General features: G+C 28.1%; 1 protein-coding gene across 4 annotated transcripts in view; it reads right to left on the bottom strand.

Moving 5' to 3' along the window:
• The window catches only part of LOC112599699 (formin-like protein 8), a 41,332-nt gene that overhangs the window by 15,255 nt on the left and 5,074 nt on the right, over positions 1 to 21,003 (bottom strand). The window contains exons 1-2 of one of the 4 annotated variants that reach the window (XM_025346724.1): positions 16,112 to 16,396; positions 2,253 to 2,868 (exon numbers count right to left, since the gene is read on the bottom strand). In XM_025346724.1, coding sequence (XP_025202509.1) covers positions 2,253 to 2,868; positions 16,112 to 16,136 — 641 coding nt within the window. In that variant the 5' untranslated portion in view covers positions 16,137 to 16,396. Of the gene's footprint in view, positions 1 to 2,252; positions 2,869 to 16,111; positions 16,397 to 21,003 lie in introns of those variants that run through there. The other 3 variants (XM_025346725.1, XM_025346722.1, XM_025346723.1) reach the window with 3 other exon arrangements.

Here is a 21,003-nt window from a genome sequence, read left to right as displayed (position 1 = left end):
TAAGGAATAAAAAAAATCTTCATACTATTATAGTTTAGCTTATGAACAAAATTGTTTATTTTTTTTTTTATTTTTCCTAATTATAATGTTATATACCATCTAATACACGTTTCCCAATTTTATGAGTACTTTTTTTCGTTTGGCTTGTACAGTTAAAATATACGTTATAATAGTATTATGATTATTATTTATTAACGAGCAAAAAATACACAATAAAAAAAAAAAATGTGTGTTAATTAAAAATATTGAATAAAGTACCAACGAGTAGAATAAAATTGCTGACATTAATATTTTTGTTTTGACGAGTATATCTATCCTTAGTAGGATTTAATATTGTGTAACCCATAGTTTTTTTTATTAATAATTTATTTACAATAAGACTGTAATATTGAATACACTATTTAGTAATCATTATAGTTTATTTGAAACGTTTATGTGACTTTTTTACATTATACGGGTACCCTTTTAGCCTTTCCCATAACATTATTATCCCTGCCGTAATCTTTTGATCAAGATAAACTCGAAATTATACAGAGAAAAAAAAAATCAAACTGTGACTGTAGTATGCTGTTATAACGACAAAACCATTATTTATCACTAATTTTTTACAAATAAACATCTTACCGATTCGATCAGTTTGTATGAAATATTATTTTTGACGTTTATTGCGAAAGACTGCATTGATATTCGCGCTATTCATAATTCATCGTGCTGCTTTTTGATATTTGACATTTCTCCGCGAGGTACATTAGAATAAGAGGAGGGTTGGTTGTAAGGAGATTGAGTAAGAGGAGAGGACATACGTAGTATATATGTATAAAATATTCTCGGGATATATTTTTTTAACTTGTTGGTTACCCCAGGTGTTCTTTTTTTTATCTTTATGATGCTCATGCATTCATATTTTTGAGACTCCATGCAATTACTTAAATAAGTAGAATATTTTGTGCGCGTGTTGTGTAGATTTATAGCTATGGCAATTGACTACCTATATTATATTCGTATATAATATCTATATAAATTTTATTATTTTGTTGGAGACTTTCTTCATAATAATATTATGCATACGCACAATATTCACGGGAAAACCTATAATATTATTTTTATATTTTGTTTTGTATGAGAGAGTCTAAAGTAACATTTTTATTTTTTATAAGCTTACACTTAATTATTGATTGCACATTTTTTTTTACACGTGGAGATACTAATAGGAATTTTTAGGAGTTCTGTCTATGATATGCTATATAGTCTTAAACACAATCACCGTTTGAGTTGTAACGAATTTTCTCAGAGTATTTATAACTAAGTTTATTGATTTTTAGATCTTAAATAGTATTTTATAGTAACAATTATAAAAATGTTATTCTACTTTACATACTGGATACATTTACGCTTAATTGTTCAAAGTGTTTTATAATTTATGTATGAATCATACGGTGGTTATCATCATAAACCTGTTTCATTCTAGTAATAGCCACTCAAAGTTCACTCACATTGCACAGTCAGTGACTCTTATTCGTCCACAACAATTAGATGAAAACACATTATTAGACTTTATGATGCTTTGAATAAAAAAAAAAATAATAATAGTAATACGATCAAGACATGGATATTGTTAGATTATATGTTTAATGGACCAAACAATCAAAACGTTTATGAAACTATAATTTGAAATGCGCACAAATAATTGTGTACAATGTCGATAAAAAAAAAAAAAAGAAGTATTAACCCACGATATTTTTGGAGATAATATTTAAAGTCAGAATACTCAAACAATAAATAAATAATGATTGCATTTTTTTTTTTTAAATATTTACATTTGTTTTACCTTGCTTGCACGCAAAGGTTAAAAATAATTAAAACGCCTCAATAGTTTAATAATTACAATACTGCGGTAGGTGTACATGTGCCTACCAACTTACGGTGTATATAATCGGTACCTACGTTTGTATTATAGATGTCGTCGCGTGAGAAAAATAAGTTATAAATAAATATTAATTAAATACGTATTTCGCGGATAAATCGAATGACGCGAGTCGGGTAGGTGTTGGGTGTCGTAGTTTGAATCGGAAATTCGGAACCGTAATAATATTATTTATCACCGAACCCGATGCAAGGCGAAAACGATAGTCTCGTCGGAAATGTGCATGCGTGCAGCGTTGAAGGTATGCGTGCACACTATCGTTACGCAATCGATAGACCGTATCGAAACTAGAGAAACTGTATAATATTATATATTGTATCACACTCACCGATCGGCGTCGTATCCGGTGGCCGTCGCGGTGCTGGCGATGCTGTTGTAACCGTGGTCGCTGTAGGACACGGACGACCGGTCACTGCCGGCGCCGTCGTCGGCGGTCCCGCGGCCGGACGAACCGCACGACGACGGCGTCTCGGCGACGCGGCACAACGACGACGGCTGGAGCAGTCGGTGGTCGGCGGACAGGTCGAACGCGACGGGCAGCGAACACGGGCCAGCGGCGTCCTGCACGTCGGCGGCGGCGGCGCGGCCGTCCGACCGCAGCAACGGCGACGGCACGTAAAACGTGGACGTGTCCGAGGCCAGGCTGTCCGGACGCGCGTTGTCGCCGCGCGACGGCTGCGGTTGCGGCGGCCGCCGCTTGTGGCCGATGTTGAGCATGTTCAGTCGGGCGCGCAGCATGTCTTGCACCGTGGCCGCGGCGGTCGTCGGCGGCGGCGACAGCGACGCGGTCGAGTCGTCCGACGACGACGGCGACGGCGGCAGCAGCGGCCCGTCCACCGTCCCGGCCGATTTGCCCTTGCCGGTGCCCGTGTTGAACGACGAACACCGGCGCCGGATCTTTCGCCACTTTTGTCCCATGTTCTTGTTCCACAAGCTCACGTCTGCTGAAACACACCGCGAAAACAACAATTATTAATATTTTCCTGCGAGGACGATCTCCGCATCGTAACAGCGTGTCTTCGACCAACACTCGTGATTTCGATAGGTCTTAACGTTTTTTGTAAGAAAAAAAAAAAAAAATAATATATTATCGTATTTATTTTTCAAGCTTTCGCTATGTTGAACGATGTCGTGCGTTCTCGATTTCATACTTCGGACAGAAACGCGAAGTACACAAAAATCGAAATTCGAACTAGTATGGGTTATAATAATTATGATATCGATTATAACTCTTGTAAGTATTTACAACGTTTCTATTACGTTTTTGCGGTGATTGGCAAACGTTGTGCAACTACTCGGCTATTTATCTAAACTTTAAGATCATTTTTAGCCAGAGTTCAAATGTTATGGGTATTAAATTTTTGTTTTTTATCGTTTTGACTTTCAATACGAAGAAGGATTAACCATACCTTTTTTCATTCTGTATGTGTCTATGTAGTATAATAAACAATGTTTTATTTCGTTTCGTTATCCTTATTGGTCTTTTTTATTTTTAAAATGCTGTTTGAATTCTACTTATAACCAATTAACTTCTCATTAGAAATGTGTTAATTTAATATACATACTATATTGAATGAATTTAATATAAATTTATGAACATTTAACTACTATGTGCCCCCCAATTCATCATTATATTATTATTATTTTTGTATAGCTTTCATTATAATTAATTAATATACGAACTTGTAAAGATTTTAATTGTGTTTTTAATAAAAAAAAATATTTTTATTAAATTAGTTAATCACAACTAATTTATTCTGTAAGAAATATAGGTATATTTATTTTATTCATGTAATCATGTTGCAAAACGATCAACAGAATCTATCATTTATAAAAACCTTAACCATATATTTATAATATTCAGAAAGAATTCATTAAGTCTATACTCTTGTTATTTCAAAATATTATATTTACATAACTTCATGCCATTTTTAAGTAAAATTATTTACACATTTTTATCGTTATGATTATTTAAGTTTTTATTTTTTTTTTTAAATATCAACATTTATTTTTAATTTAATATTCCGAAACAGAATATTTTTCAAAGTACTTCGAATAATGGATAAACATTTTGCGAGCTATCCCTATGCCACTCTAAACCACTCTTTAAAAATTTAAATAGCAATGCTATGACTAAGTAACTAATTTTATGAAATTCGAATTTTAAGCTATCAAAATACTCCGAGCGATATTATGAATAGAAATATGAAATTAATAATGTCTGTGGTCATTTAAAAACGTTGAAATTTTTCGAAATAATGAGTGCAGTTAATTAAATGGATTACTTTGTGTACTTGTATAATATATGTATTTATAATCACTTATATTTTATATTATATACTACTATTATTATTCGATTATAAGCTCGATGTTAATACTTGGCACTTATATCATTATGCGATATATCGTCGCGATGGATGTATAATTAGTAATTACTATACGAGTTAATTATAAGTTCCTAGTTATAAGTAGATAAAATGACCAGTGAACAATCACTAATTTCAATTTATTACACGTTATGCGAATCTACGAATTAGAATTTATCTTAAAAGCATTCGAAGCACGAAATATATTGTATTATGTTATGATTTATAATTGTACGTTTGTACAGATTTAAGATGCTTATAAATATGGGTATTTTTGAGTTTATTGTTTAAAATGTAATTCACGTATGTGATGATTAGGTCTTTCGAAGTCTAAAAAAATAATATACCTTACACCTATTTTTACTCAATAAAGCTGAAACTGACTTGTATAGTTTTACTACAAATTTATAATTCATATTAATTATTATGTTACTAAATTATAAAATTATAAACTAAATTACTTATTAAACAATTACTATAAAATGTGAGAACAACGTAAACCAAACGTGGTTTTAAATGCATTTATATTTTATAAATTTGTTCACGACAGCCTCTGTTTTGGTTAAATGTCCCAAAATTTCTTTATGCCTATGTAAACATCGTCGTCATTGTTTTCATAACTTACGCGAGCGTGTGCGTGTCGTACTAGAAATTATGGTTTAAATTTAAATTTACGGTTCAAAGGAAATAAAAACGACATGCGTCTCTAGGTCTGTAGTGTTAATTGCTCTCTATTTATTACTCAAGCATGCAATGTACAAAATGAATCGTTCGATGTGGTTCTTCAGGTTCTCGTATATGTCAGAAAATCATTTTCATAACATAATATTAAACGTTGGGCTTAAATAAAAACATAATATAGGTACATAAGTGTATAGTTTAATCGATTTAATAAATTTAAAATTGTATTTTAATAATTTAATTTGAAACAATAAAATAAAAACGAGTTACGGCCATTTTTTATAAAATAATAATAATAATATATATACATATATATATATATATATATAGGTAGGTAACAAGAATTATTTATCAATATATTAAAAAATTCAATATTAGTATTTATTCATTACCAACTTTGCAACAATATTTTAAGTTATTTGCAATTGCAAATATAGTGGTTAGTAAAGTATTAAGTACTTGCGAATATATATTTTATATAATATGTTATTTGTGTTAAGTATAATTTTATGAATTTTAAAAGATAATCTATCATTCAATTTTAAAACGAAAACTTCTATGAGTTTTTTACAACTAAAAATTTCAAAAAATACGATATGACGTTTTATATAAATAAAATAGCTTATCGTTCGAACAAATTAATTTTTAAGTATAATTACAATTATTTTTTGTGTAATAGTAATGTTGATGCACGTGAAGATTATAATTATATACATTTTAAATTGTTAAAAACGATTACACAATTTAGACAATTATGATAAAAAAATCGATTATTTTATAGAGACTTGAGACTATATATTTTTTGATGATTTTTAATGTGAAAAATTAATGATTAGAAAAGATCAAAATGTCAAATGGACATATAAATTACTTTCATAATCTACATATAAATTATAAATACATTAATTTAAATAATAGATTTATTAAAGTTTATTTAACAGCGATATTTAGATTTTTATATCCTAAAAAAAGTATGAAACATGATAATTTATTGCATATTCTATCATACACTCATACACATTAATTATTTATATTAGAATGTTAAACGTGACAAGTAATGTCAGTGTATATTTATGTATTATTTAGTGTTGTAGACTGTAGTTGATGAATTCATAAATTTATATTAAAGTAATATGAATCAGATTATTTTAGGAATAATAATAGGTACTAAGAAAATTAATAATGCAACAGTTTTCGCACATTTTCTGTTGACGGTCGTTAAGTATAATTGAGAACGACCGCGACTAGAACTTATGATAATTAATACAATATTTATAACAACTATAAACGTGAAGGAAACATATGTCCCTAATATTATGTTCTGTCTCTTAACTATACGAATCATTAGCTTCATTTATAATAAATTATAAGCTAACGGTTAACTGTTAATCTCTTTGTGTGTTTTTATGTAACGTATATAACACATAATAACTGATTTCTAAACAAAAGCATTCATTGACTATGAAATTATGTTATCATGTTATATATATTTTTTAAATAAAAATCATTTGAGTAAAGGCGTTGGCCCCTCTAATAGATACGAGTAATAAATAGAAAATATATATATATATGTATTATGTATATATTTTGAAAAATGTAAATTAAGTAATATATATATAGGATGTACATTATTAATTACTATAAACTGAACAATGATTAGTGATTGTATTATTTAGTATTTGATATATTTTGTCTTGTAAATTTATCATAAATCATACGTTATATAAGTATTTTCTAAAATAAATGTGATGCGAGAATAAAGAATAAAATAGTTGATAATACGTTTATGTAAATATGGGTGAATGGTATTAACTAATCATTATTGTAAGGGCGAAAGGTATGTACAGTTCTTCCATAGATCGAAGAGTAAAACTAAATCTTATAACCATACGATTGGTTTAAAGTCGGGTCTGTGGTACTTGTACGATGAGATATTAGTTAAATACTTTAAGCAATTCAATACTTAATGTAATTGTGTAAAGTTATCGCATGGGTATCCGATTATAGGTAAGGTATGTATGACGTTACACCCAAGTACCGAACACGACGATGATAGTTAAATAATTCTCGTGTGAAATCCTTCGTGAACTATTTAATGTTTTAATAAAATAATATGATATTGCGTGTAAACATATTTTGAAATTGAGATTGATTATTTTAATAAATATATTTCTTTGCCAAGACGTTTTATTTCTCGATTCTTTTTAAGGAACATATTCTACGAACACATGTGACAATCATAACCGACCACCGGGTTGTTCGTTAATATTATACATTTTGTAACGGGTGACAACATATGCCCGTATGAGGCACCGCACAGCACCGACGTCATTCCGTATGATAATTATTATTATTTATTATACACATAACATAAATATGAACAAGGTACGGAGATATTTCTTAAACGCTTTAAGATCCTATCATCTTGATATTAATATTAAAAACAAAATTTTTTATTTTTACGCTTAAATATATTATTATTAAATTAATTTATTAAAATGCATGACTATATATTTTTTTAAGCAAAACATTAAGTATTACACTTAAATAAATATATTGACCTCGAAACGCATATTTAGAAACCTAATACCATTTATGTAAGCCAAATTTGTTGAATTACTTAACTTTTATTTATAAATAATGACGAGTTGATTGTTTGTACATTTTGAAAATTATTCAACATTACGAGTTTATGAATTTTCTTCAATTAGTTAAAATTTTCTGCGAAAAATTATCATAAACGAATTGTAACATTTTGGCTTCATATTAATCAAATGTATATTGTGAACAACATTATTAATAAGTAGTTAGTTTTAATTCAATTGAAATAACTATAAATAAGTCAAATACGTATAATTATTGCACTTAAAAACTAGATTTTGTTCTTCAATTCAAACGTAATTTGGAACTTTTAGTTAGGAATATTGAACTTGTTCATAAAAAGGTCCATCATGATGAGATGGTCCAATGATTTTGAACTTTATGAAGTAGTAGTATACACAACAAACACACGGTAATGCTAGTTAGTGGTTTATTCATAAAGCGCGGTGCAGGATGTGGATATTTATATGTTGTATGGAAAACGAACTATACACAATAACGTGTACATAGAAAAAACTTTTCAATTTATAATATTTACAATTTTTATGAATATCATTAATGTCAGATTGTATACACGGTCGTCGGTCATACAGATATCGAATTTTTATTCGGTTTCCTCTTAATTAAAATTAAACTATAATATTAATCAGTTTTGTACTTATTACTTTGTATTATAAAGATAAATATAGATAGTTTAGTTTTAATTGAACTTACAATGATCAACAAGATCTATTAATAATTATTCGGTAATACATTTAAATTTAACATTATTGTATACTAATTTATTATAATTAATTTTCTTGAAAATAATTAATAATAAACAAATATTTTGTAGCCAGTTATGTTTATATGTAAGTATAAATAATATAGTACGATTTAAACATTTATAATAATAATATTTATTATTTAATAATGTATTTTTTATTGTTAAGTAATAATTGTACCTTTGGACGTTGGGAGAATGTTATTTATATTTAAATGAAGTTATTTGAAAAGTTATTCTCTGAAATATGTAGTATGAAATCGTTATGCTGCAAGTGACAATGTCAAAATAAAAGATAAGAATTTAAAAAATGTCCTTAAACTTAGACATTGTTTGACTTTAAAAGATTCACCTTGATTTAAAGTTTTTAATAATTTATTAAAATATACATTTTCATATTAATGTTGTTTTACTTAATTGTACTTAAACTGTCGTTCCTTTATAAATTGTGATATATATATTATTTTTAATTAAGATTTGTAATTAATATACATATTTAAAATGCTTTTATTAATATATTTTTAGATCTATTATTATAACATTATAATAATCTATAATTCCTGGCTTGGTTTCTATTTAACTCTTATTGTTTAGTTTCCCAGCTCAGCTTCAACACAACTTAGTTTATTACACTTTATCCATGACTAAAATTAATAAAAAAACTTAGTAAGATATTTTAAAGTTTGAATACCTTTGATAAATGTTTTATTTATATTTACTATTTATTCAGGTATCATTTAGTAGCGGTGTTAATTATTTTTATTAAAATATTTATTTTCATAAAGATTTTAAAAAAAAAAAAAAACGTTAGACTGTATAGGATGTATAAATCACATTAATAATACGTTTTCGAAGAGATGTAAATACCTACAGTAACAGATGTCATCTGTCAAAATATTTTACAAAAAAATTACTTTATCGGTTTTAAAGTTATAAAAATTGTTATGTAGAGGTAGTCATTGTAAAGTTCGATGTACATATTTGAATATTTTTTGATAATATTCATACATGGAATGTTAAAGACAAATTTGGTTACTTTGGAATGTATACCATTTGGAAAACAATTCGATGTTTGCGTGACACATACGCGTATCATATTGTAAGCATAAGCAACAATTAAGTGTTTTAATCAATGTGTACTATGTATCTACTATCTATATATTTTATATGACGTATCATACTATATTATGTAATAATTTTCAATCAACTACCTGCAGCTCGTATAAACCACGAATTTCCCTAACATTTAGAAGATGGATTACAGATTTGCCTTATGTCCAAGTAAATTCAGAGTACGTGTTTATCGTCTCATATAATACTAATGCAAAATGCGAATAAGGGACTTGAGAGTCAGAGGAGGGCAAAGCTCTGGCAAATGTCAAGGGTTAATACCACGGAGAGGCGATCGAATCGCATCGCCGAGGTATTTCCCGTCATTATACACGTGCCGGCGCCAGGCCGTATAAAACGCATACGGTCGATTGATCCCGTCAAGACGGAGACACGGACGACAACACCACTGCGAGACAAATATCCGGTGACGGCGCGCAATGATCCGGAAAACCATTCGAGCGGACAACGGGGTGGTTTGATAATAATGGTAACGTCGGCCGTGGACGCTCCGCCGCCGTCCATCGATATTCGATTTATATTATGTACACGTATAAAATCACACACGAAATTACAGTGTGTACGGCCAGAGAGGGTTTTCGCCTCCACGCGTAATGTACCGCAGTAGCGCGAAAAACCTAAAACTGCATACGTCATCCGACTAAGAAAGACGTCGAAAAGAAAGATGATAAACATAATAATATGCGACGTTCGCTCCATTAGCTGAGATACAATCATTACCGTCTGCAGAAGCGCAGGGACCGGCGCCTTTTTATTCGCAGCAAATAATATTATTGTTTATCTCGAAAAATGTCTATAATACACGTCGAATACCGACGTCGCGTTTTTTTTTCAGATAGGATGGTGTAAAAAACCACCGTTTGTACCGCAGCAGCGACAATCAGCAATGCCATCACTCGAGTCTTCTATAATATGTTGTTTATATATATATATCATACACGTCATCAATTAATATACCCATACGGTTTACGTTAGATGTTAGTGTGTGTATATACTATATATATTTATATATATATACATATTCACGACGGTCACTAAGACGCGTAATGTACTTGTCGTGTGTTTCGTATTAAACCTGTCAAAGCGATAAACGCCCATTACTATAATATTGTACGTTGCGTATAACTTAACTTCATACCTACCGCTGCTGTAAATGTTCGACAACGTCGTCATGTGTATATATATATATATTTATATATAATAAGTAAATAACTACAGTAAACTCTATGTGTATACATAATATAAGCTCTGCGATGGTGACTGCGAGCGGACGACGGCTCTACATACGAGGAATCGGGCCGCGTAATAAATGTACTTAAGTGTGCGTGTGTGTGTCTAGTGCACTCGGAGGGGGCGAAAAACGTTTAAAGCTTACCCGACCCGTCAAATAATGCGTGTATAATAGACTTGAGTGGTTTGACGCCGAAAATATTACGCCCCAATCTACCCACGTATAAATGTATTATATATTTATATTTTATAAGTTCATATATTTAAGTGTATATATATATATATGTATATAAGTATTATCCGTATGACGATATTCCGTCGTGCAGCACTACCACGTGTGTTCAGTAATAATTATACGTCACTGCTTATCGTCAAAAATAGTCGCAACGTGTTCATAACATCATCGTCGTGGATATAAAATATCCGATTAAATAATAATCCGTTCGATCAGAAAAAAATAATTATGAGAAAATTTATATCTATACTTAGGTTTTTAATTTTCGATTTTCATTCCGTCTCGGTGATAAAACAACAATAATTATGTACATACACTCATTAAAAATCGACCTCAATGTCAACCCCTACACGGCAACACACTCGTACTACCGTTTAACCACATTAAAATCCTATTATTATTAATACCGTATCGCGTCGTACGCGATTTTTAGGCGTTACTATAAGTTATGAACCATTCACGTACACCATACTTTATTATTTTACATTAAAGTACTACTTAATGTACTGCAGACGTATCGTTATTGCACACACACACACACACACATCGTATATCCGTACAAACTACCGTTTGAATTCTTGCGGTGTACTAATTTCACTTTTAGGACAGTGCATAGTATATTAGAATACTCGTGTAAATGATATATATATATATATATATATACAAATATACACACGGTTTACTTACATTAACTTCCTAATGATGTTATTATAATGTTTCTATGTAGGTATATCGCAAAGGTGTTTCCGGTCACAGAAAGAATAACAAATCCAACAAATATCATTTGGTTTTTGTTTTTCGAATTATATATACTCCAATAATTGATAACGTTATTATCAAAAATTCCAACCCTATTATAATGTTTTAAGGAAATATTTGAACTTATAATATTATTTATAACTACTCGTATTGTACATAAAAAAAAAAAAAAATGAGGAAACAAGAAAATACTTATTCGATTAAAGTTTCAAAGTGTTCAATATATTATTTATTCAGAAAACAAAAATTAAAAAAGTATGAATTATATACAATAAATTATTTTGTCATTATTAAATTGAACAGTGTAATGACTAGGGCCCGGATTTAAATTCGTTAGGATGTTTTTTTAGCAGTCCAAAAAGTAGCTAGATAAGCTACGAGTTTGAATTATTTTCAATATATCTGGAATACAAAGTTGTATTTTGCATATTTTATCATTTTTTGATGAGTACTGCATATTTTTGTGTTTTACGATTAATGTCGTATAATATTATCATGTTCCTATATTTATATGATAGAAAAAAAAATGTAAAAATTACAAATTATATTAACTTTTTGAATTGTATTGATTAAGTAATAAAAATATAATTTAGCATATTACATATTTTATTGGTTTGTGACATGAGACTTATCGATTATTATTATTATTTTTTTTTTTTTTTACTGCAGGCGTAAGTATCAGAAATGATCGATTGAATCCTGCGCCTATTGAACTAGTCAAGATAATAAGATAATTCTATCTGGACAAAGAAAAAAAACATCGCTCAAGTGTGTGCAGGATAAAAGACAATGCACATCATAAGAATATCGAGAAAAAAGAGAATCATTTATCAAGATATATTATATTATACTTAAATAAAACCGGCTACTCGAAAATGTTGTGCGTGAGAACTTGGCGCGCAAGAAGGGTGTTCATTTCGTACGGTGTATTATGCACCCATGTCTTATAGGTATATAAATGATAATGATAATGATTACCGCCGTAGTAGTCATGCTAAGTATGCGTATAAAATTGTATTTTGTTCAACAGTTAATTGTTTAATTTGTGTTTATGTCAACAACTGCTGTGCTGTCTGTCTATACAAGTTGAGTATAAATATATGTGAGTAAATGTATTCGTGTGTGAGCAGTATAATATTTCAGTTAGATTTTAGATTTTCTGAGCGTTTTCAATTGTTAGAGCGGAAAAAAAAAATAAGTATTTTCGGTCTTTTGAAAATTAAAAATATTAAACAATACATAGGTAGATGACGGGCCGCGTAACGATGGGAGCCGGGTAGGAGAGAGGGACTATCGTCGTAGACGGCGAACACAACCGCCACCGGACGGGAGCCGCCACCAACATATGGTCCGTCTCCCCCATATACTCTTACTTACACACACATACACACATAAACACATATACATGAGGGTGGGCGCGTATAGTTTCAACGGGGATATACGATGTCGCTGCTGTATGGAATGTCGTTTACACACGTCACGCAGGGGACGTTAAACCTGTTCGGTTAATAATAATTATTGAATCGTGTTTTATCGTTTGTCCCTGTAGGCTGTAGTAGTGATGCGGTGAGCAGGTGCGTAAATACGTTATTATTATTATTATATTTAATTTTAATATTGTATTTTAGACTTAAGTATATGAACTTATTTAGTAAGAGTATTAGGTGTATATATATATTAAAATGTATGATGACGTGTACATGTATATGCATATTGTATCGTCCAGTTTATGTTTGATTTTTCTATTGTCGATGCGTTTGACCGTTATTTGTGGTAGAATAAGACATAAACATAGCAAAAGCAAACAGGGAAAAAATAAATATCTGTTTTCATAGTGCTCGACATAGATGTTTTTTATACGATGAACATAGTGTTTAGACAAAGCAAAAACCGTTATCTTTAAAATATCAAATAATAGAATATACATATAATCATACAATTAAATGACAAACGTGTGTAATCCGGGGCGTGTCAACGTCTTAAGGGATGTTCGATTTCCGTTTTGTTGAACAATAATATATCATCATCGTGTTCTTCCCTTCTTATTATATCGCGTTACGTGACCGTTTAATGTACATTATTAGAATACAGTGTACTCGATACGTTCTCACGAAGAAAATGCAATGATTATCTGGAGCACAACACCAACAAACAGAGCAGAAAGTCCGCGATAGTCCGTTTCCATATATTACACTATTAATTAAAATGTGTATAAAAGTAGTTTACAACGTTTCATTAAGATATATTAATTAAGAGTAGTACTACATTTTTGAATTTTGTTTACTCGTCACTGAAAAATTATACGACTTTCCGGTATACCATATATAACGTGGCGTCTATAATAAATATTTAACGTAAAAATGGTTCATTATCGATCCATGAAATCTACTCAGAAACTCGTTCCCCATATGAGATTTTCAGCATTTATTTAAACTGTTAATAATATTACCTACATATATGTATCATATTTATTGATGATTTATAAAATGTATTAACAACAGTGCAGGCTTTATCCGCTTTATGATGGCTCGTGTTAAAAAACCACAATATCCTTGTACGACCGCAGGTATTTCATTGGTTTACTCTAATAACTGAGAATTTTTAGTTGAAACACACAGGGACTATCCTAATAAACACAGCTGCACGTATTAATGTACACGGATGAACACGTTGGGCATCACTGGATGAATGCACACATACACCGGAAGTTAAAGGGGACACAATGTATTGTTTCTGTTTTGACGCACTCATCCTGCAATTATGTTTTTTTTTTTTTTTTACTGCGTACTGTATATTATCAGCACCACATAACAAACGACTTTGGGTTATCTTTATTACCAGGGCACAGTACATTGTCCAATTCGCCGAAACGTGTCCTTTTACGGAGCTTTGCGGGTCTTAATCACTTGGCTCATAAAATACATTAAGATTTCGAAATGAGGTCATATTATAAAATCACGGAAAAACAGCGAACGTTCATCAAGGTTCTGTGTTTTTGAAAATTGTTTTGATTATATATATATACTGGAGATCTGTAAGTAAATGTTAGAAATTCATATCTGATTTCAGGTAAATGAACTGCTTTGGGACTCCGGATATATAGATGATAATTTTACAAAGTATAATTTTATGTACAATATTTTTTATCATAAATTTATTTGACGTATAATGTTTTCATACCTAATCACTATTTTAAGTAGGTATGTATAAAAATTTAACTTGTGAATTCGAAGATCAGATAGATTAAAAAAAACAAAAAACTAAATAATTAATTTCTAGCTAATTGAAATATTACATATTTTATTATAAATAGTAAGATGTTAAGTATACTTGATTTAATTTTTTTTTAAATACATTTTTAGTTGAATAATTAAGTACTTATTAATAATAAATTATATGCAGATTAAATTTGAAAAAAGTATTTAAATATTTTATTATAATTAAACAGTGTATTTAATCTATTTAATCGTATATGAAAATATTTAAAACAATTATTATAGCCAAAAAACATGAATTTAAATTATAATTTGATTTAGTTAGTTTTATTTGCAACATTCAAACATATATTTATAAATAATTTTATTGAAAATGGAAATAATTATAAGATAATATATCATAAAATATAATTGTAGCGTTTAATTTGTTAATTATAATATATGATATAATTTTCAAAGACAAACATTTTTTGAGTTAAAAATTATTTAATCTATGTAATATGTAAAAACTTTTTTTTTTAATTTGTTCTTAAAATGTTGTTAAAAATAAAAGTTATTGGTTGCTTTATTACTTGATGGAGATGGACATCTTTTATGCATACAACGAAGGATAAATATTATACATATATATATAATATATCGAAACATACATTGCGCATGGTCGGCCAAATGGAACGAAAAGATTGTTATTGGTCGGCCAACATAAGGAAATTGTGTAATTATCCGGTAATTATTATTGTTCTATGCTGGTCTATTACAGGGCATCCTAAATACATAAAAATATAAAATGGATAATTTAAAACTGAGAAAAATTACTATATAAAGACAAAGAAGTTGAACGCACTATACTTAAAAAGACAGTAAGTAAGTACTTATAATCCTATAATTCAAAACAGCAGCTGTTGACTGTACGTAATTTTTATAGAAGTAATAAATATAATTTTTTTTTTATTAAAAAGAATTTAAAAAAAATAAAAGCCGTACGCAAAAAATAAATTATAGAGTATGGTTAGTCTGATATGGTGAGTATGAATAAAAATATATGTATGTTCATAAATATTTGATGTTATATATTTAAGTCAATACAAAAAAAAAAAAAATGAAATATTTGTACTTAACTGTGTTATTGATATAACACTTTAAACAACATTAAATTATTTAGTTTTAAATTGCAATATTATTTAAATATATAAAATAATAACTTACCAAAGTCACAAGCCATGCATAACATAATCGTCTGATTTGTTTAAAACATAATTTAAAACAATATGAATATTTTACAGTGAATTTCAAGTACGAAAACAACGTGGAGGTAAACACATAATACACCGGCAACGTGCGTCTGCAGTAGACATAATAATACTCGACTGTTCGCTATAGACTGACACGGATAAGAATAAAAAACCATTAAAATGGGATGGGTTAAAATGGGAGTGTTGCCTGTGTGGTTGACTGGTTTGGTCGTCTATTATATGCGCAACCCACTCTGGTGGTTTTATTTTCAATTTTTCTCATATCTTAAACATTATTATTGTTTTTATTTAAATACCGGCCAAATTATACACATGCATTATAATAACACTTAAATTAAATGTATGTAATTTTTTAAATTGCTTACGATATAATATATTTAAACAATTTATTTAATTTTATAATCTCGTAAAATAGCAATATGAGCACTTTTTAGTTGTATTATAATTTATCAATATCGATTAATGTAATGAAATAAATTTATAAAATGTAAACACAACACAATTATTGTTTATTAATTTTATTTTTATTCTGTCAGTATTTTTTAAGAGTTAAAATGTTTAAAATATTAACATTTTCAGAAAAAGATTCTTTATCTCAATAATCTATTTTTGAAATTTATCTTATATTTTATAAATATATTTTATTTGGTATATAGTACAAATCATTTTTATTTTTAAATTTTAACTTATGGTTTTTTTAGAGTTATATACAATACAATAAGTATGATAAACCAATAGTATAATATAAATTGTAGGTAGATACTAACACTACTAACATCTAGAAACCTATATATTTAATCTAATATTTAAAATACATTTTGTGCAAATATTTCCTGAATATGTAAATTATACAATGTATAAAATCAGTAATAGAAACAGCGCTGGTGCTAAAATATATTTATACGTATTTTCTGAAATTTACTATTTATAAAAAATAAATATACAAGCTAAAAAAAAAAAAAAAAAAACAAACAATATAAGTATTATATTTTAAACTTACAAAAAATTAACACATTGACTTTCAGCTATATTATAACATTAATTTTAATTAAGATTACCGTAAATAAAATAAGCAGTTGCATAACAATTAAAAATTATCATGTATAATATATGTACAGAAAGATTTAATTAACAGCGAATGTTCGTTATTTTAGTATAGTAATGAAATAATTGTTCACTTTAATTTTTAAATAAATAATATTTGTACTATTAATTTATCTAATAAAAATACATTTTTACACCTATGATACAGTTTTATTAATTCTTTTTAACTTTTAGTTATAAAAATAATATAATTATAAATTAGTGACACACAAACGAGTATCATTATTTACAATAAGTAATATGTGATCAAATTTAAAAAAAAAGATGTTTATTGAATATGTATAACAAATACATATGTTCGTAATAACAAATTGGAGTAATGAAATAACAGTAAATATAGTACCTAAGCATGATTAAATATTAAAACATAATATATATTATATTTAATCAATGACTAAGGTATTTATTTAGTTATTTAATGCTTAGATATTAATACTAATACTGTACTACAGTACTATTAGTTATAACTCGTAACAGTAATTATAAAAAAGTATAATTCATTAACCTAGATTTTTAAATGATTATTTTACCAATACTTATCAAAATATAACAAATTTTAACTTTAAAAAGATAAAGCCAGAGACTATTTTTGTACCAGTCTCCACTGAAAAACATAAATTATCTCCGTATTATAATATTTTAATATTAAGCAATTAACAAATTAAAATCAATTGTTTATATTTTAACACGAAATATTATTAATTTACTAACGTACAAAAAATTCTTAAAATATATTAACAGACTTTCTAGAAATTATCTAATATCTATATGTTTAAGAGAAGGCCACATGATATGTTGTCCAACGTCTTATATTATGCACAGTACACCATACCAAATTATGTGTTCAGTAGTTCCAATTTTGTGCAGTAACCTTTAATATCAGAATGAATTGATCTATTATCAAACTTAAACTTTTGAATACTATCACTGTTTTTCAAATATTTTCCACTATATTTTAATTTTTAATGATTTTTTACACAACTTTCACAGTGTGCAATACTAAACACTCTCGTGTTAAAGAGAAAACGAGTTTATCTAAAAACATTCAGAGAGTAAAAATCGGTAATCACTGTTAGATTACGTTGACCAACGACGAATTATATTGTGGTTACCTATTAGCCGTTAGTGAGTATAACGTACTGCGTAGGTATATGTAGTGTATAATAGTTTAAAGTATCTTCATATTACAAAGTAAACCGTGATTTTCGGAAAAAATTATTTTTAAATTTATAGTGATTTTTTAATGAATTGAAGTGATTTAGATGTTTGCATTAATGAACTTGATGGTTAGTGATAATTTATTAACGTATTAATGTTTTTAATAAGATTCAACTAACTCCTAGTATCGATATGGAATATTATATTATGGTAACATAGTCCCTATACCTGATACTTCAAAATTCAGCTTATTACAGCGCCAAATCATTTCCCGGAGATTAAGGTTCGCGTCGAGAGTAGTTCACAATTCATCGTGTCCTGTAAAATACTTTTCTAATTGACTTACTAAAACGCAATTATAAAAATGTAATCTACCAATATGATACTATAACTATTACAATGTAGAATAATATATTCAACTTTTAGTCGTATGATTAAATTCTGGTTAGAATATTCACCGATTAGATAATAATATTTATTTAAAATTGTAATAATATATTATATATTTGCTGTTTTTATTTATTAGATATTAAAATATTATTTCATAATATATCGACATAAGACAACAGGGTAATTATGAATTTCCCCTCGCCCCCATTAAATCATGGTGGAATGTGAAGTCATCAAGCTATACGGACTAGGCAACAGATATTATTATTCCACGACCATGATTCGTATGGTTTACGTTTCACATTATTACGTTATTTCAAGCGGGTAATCGTTATATTATATCATAATGTCCGCCTCTCATCTTAATGAGAAATGGCAGCCGCTAATCATTTTCTTTGAATACGATTCTCAATTATTTTTTATTAAACCGTTTACGAATGTGTAAAGTGCTATGCGACAAAAATCTGGTGTAAAGAGTTTAACATAATAGTACATAATATTTATATTTATCAGTCTAATCTGCACTCATGGCTAAACGAAAAAAATCGTTAGTTTTTAGAAAATTCCTAGCCGAATACGGCGCCTCAAGGTAAGATGCACATCAGTCACTTGTGTATATTGTTAACAGATCACAGGTTCCTCGTAATAAAACAAATCTATGACTGTTATTTTGAATTCTATACATCTTTACAAAATGTAGTACACCTATTAAATTGGTAGAATCTAAACAGAATGAAAAAATGTATGACTAATTAATCTTTAAATGACGTAAAACAATTGAAATCAAATAATTACTTAACCTGAACTATATTAATTCCAAATATCAAAATTTGAATAAGTTTATTATTTAAACGTGTTTAAATACTAAATTATTCTGTATAGGTTAATACATAGAGACAAAAGATCTATTTTCCGAGAGTTACACAATGGTGTTAAACAACTTTATAACAAAAATTATTGGAAAACATTTTTCTCTTTTTTTTTCTATTAATATAATGAACATTTGACGATGAACGTATGAAGACTTGTATTGTGTAATATAGGGTGTGATTATGTCCCCATTGAAAATAAAATGCGTATATTTTTCATATTTAGTCTTAAAAAAATGTATAAAATTAGTTTTTAAAAATGAAAGAAGGAGTGGATAAAAAAAAATTGGCACTCAGCACAAAAAGTTGAAACACTTTTCTAAATATGTTTTATGTTCTAAGCGTTCGATCAATTATTTTGTTAAAATTGCAATAGGTGAGTACAAACATAATGAGTGAGATGAAAAATTAATAATTATTAGTGTATGATTTACATAGTATAGTCATTATTTGTGTTGGCGAACTACGGGAGGTTTTTTATTTAAATATTTATAAAGCTATATGTATACACAATTATTATGAATGCTAAAATATTTTTATTTTTATTGATAGAAAATTGTACTGAAAAATAAATTGAATTAAGAGAGAAAGAGAGTAAGGTACACCACAGTCACAATATCCTTGAATAAAAAAAAAAATAAAGATTTACAATAAAACATAAATTAACTACACTTTGATAATTTCTCTAAAATATGTTGATAATTTAATTACACAGTCACTCTAAAAACTATTGTAAAATTTTTTTCAAATTTTTAAATATATAAATTTATTCCATACATAGTTATGTCTTATGTACTTGTAGATAAATGTTAAAATGTATGTAAGTGTAATAAAAATTATTATTTAAAACTATTGCTATAATGTTTTCACACTCTCCTCCTCCCCTGATTGGGAAACATTGCACTAATTTATGTAAGTATAAACTCGCTAGTATAGAGTAATATACATAATAAATATTTAAGATTAATTTTTTTACAAAACTTCATTTAACCATGTATGAATATTATTTTAAAAATTAATACCGTAAAATTTATTCGAGTATTACAGTACTACTAGATAATATAGACTTAAAGTAAATAAAAAAACTCATTTTGTATTTTGATTGACTAATACTGGACATAAAAAAATGATGACGTTATACAGGTACTTGTTGCATTTTTATTATTGTTAATGGAAATGTATACTATGTGTATACATATTTATGTATAAGCAAATATCCACATTCGTTAAAAATATAATGGAAATTGGGATTTATATCAAAAATAACGAACTATAGAAACTAAATAATTGTTTGATAGTAAATATTTGTATTTTATAAGGATAT

The sequence above is a fragment of the Melanaphis sacchari genome, unplaced genomic scaffold, assembly GCF_002803265.2.
Source record: "Melanaphis sacchari strain LSU unplaced genomic scaffold, SCAv2.0 Contig54_pilon_pilon, whole genome shotgun sequence".
In the NCBI taxonomy this organism is placed as follows: Eukaryota; Metazoa; Arthropoda; class Insecta; order Hemiptera; family Aphididae; genus Melanaphis; species Melanaphis sacchari.
Note: the sequence above shows the minus strand (reverse complement) of the source record. Positions and strands in the feature narration are given on the sequence as shown.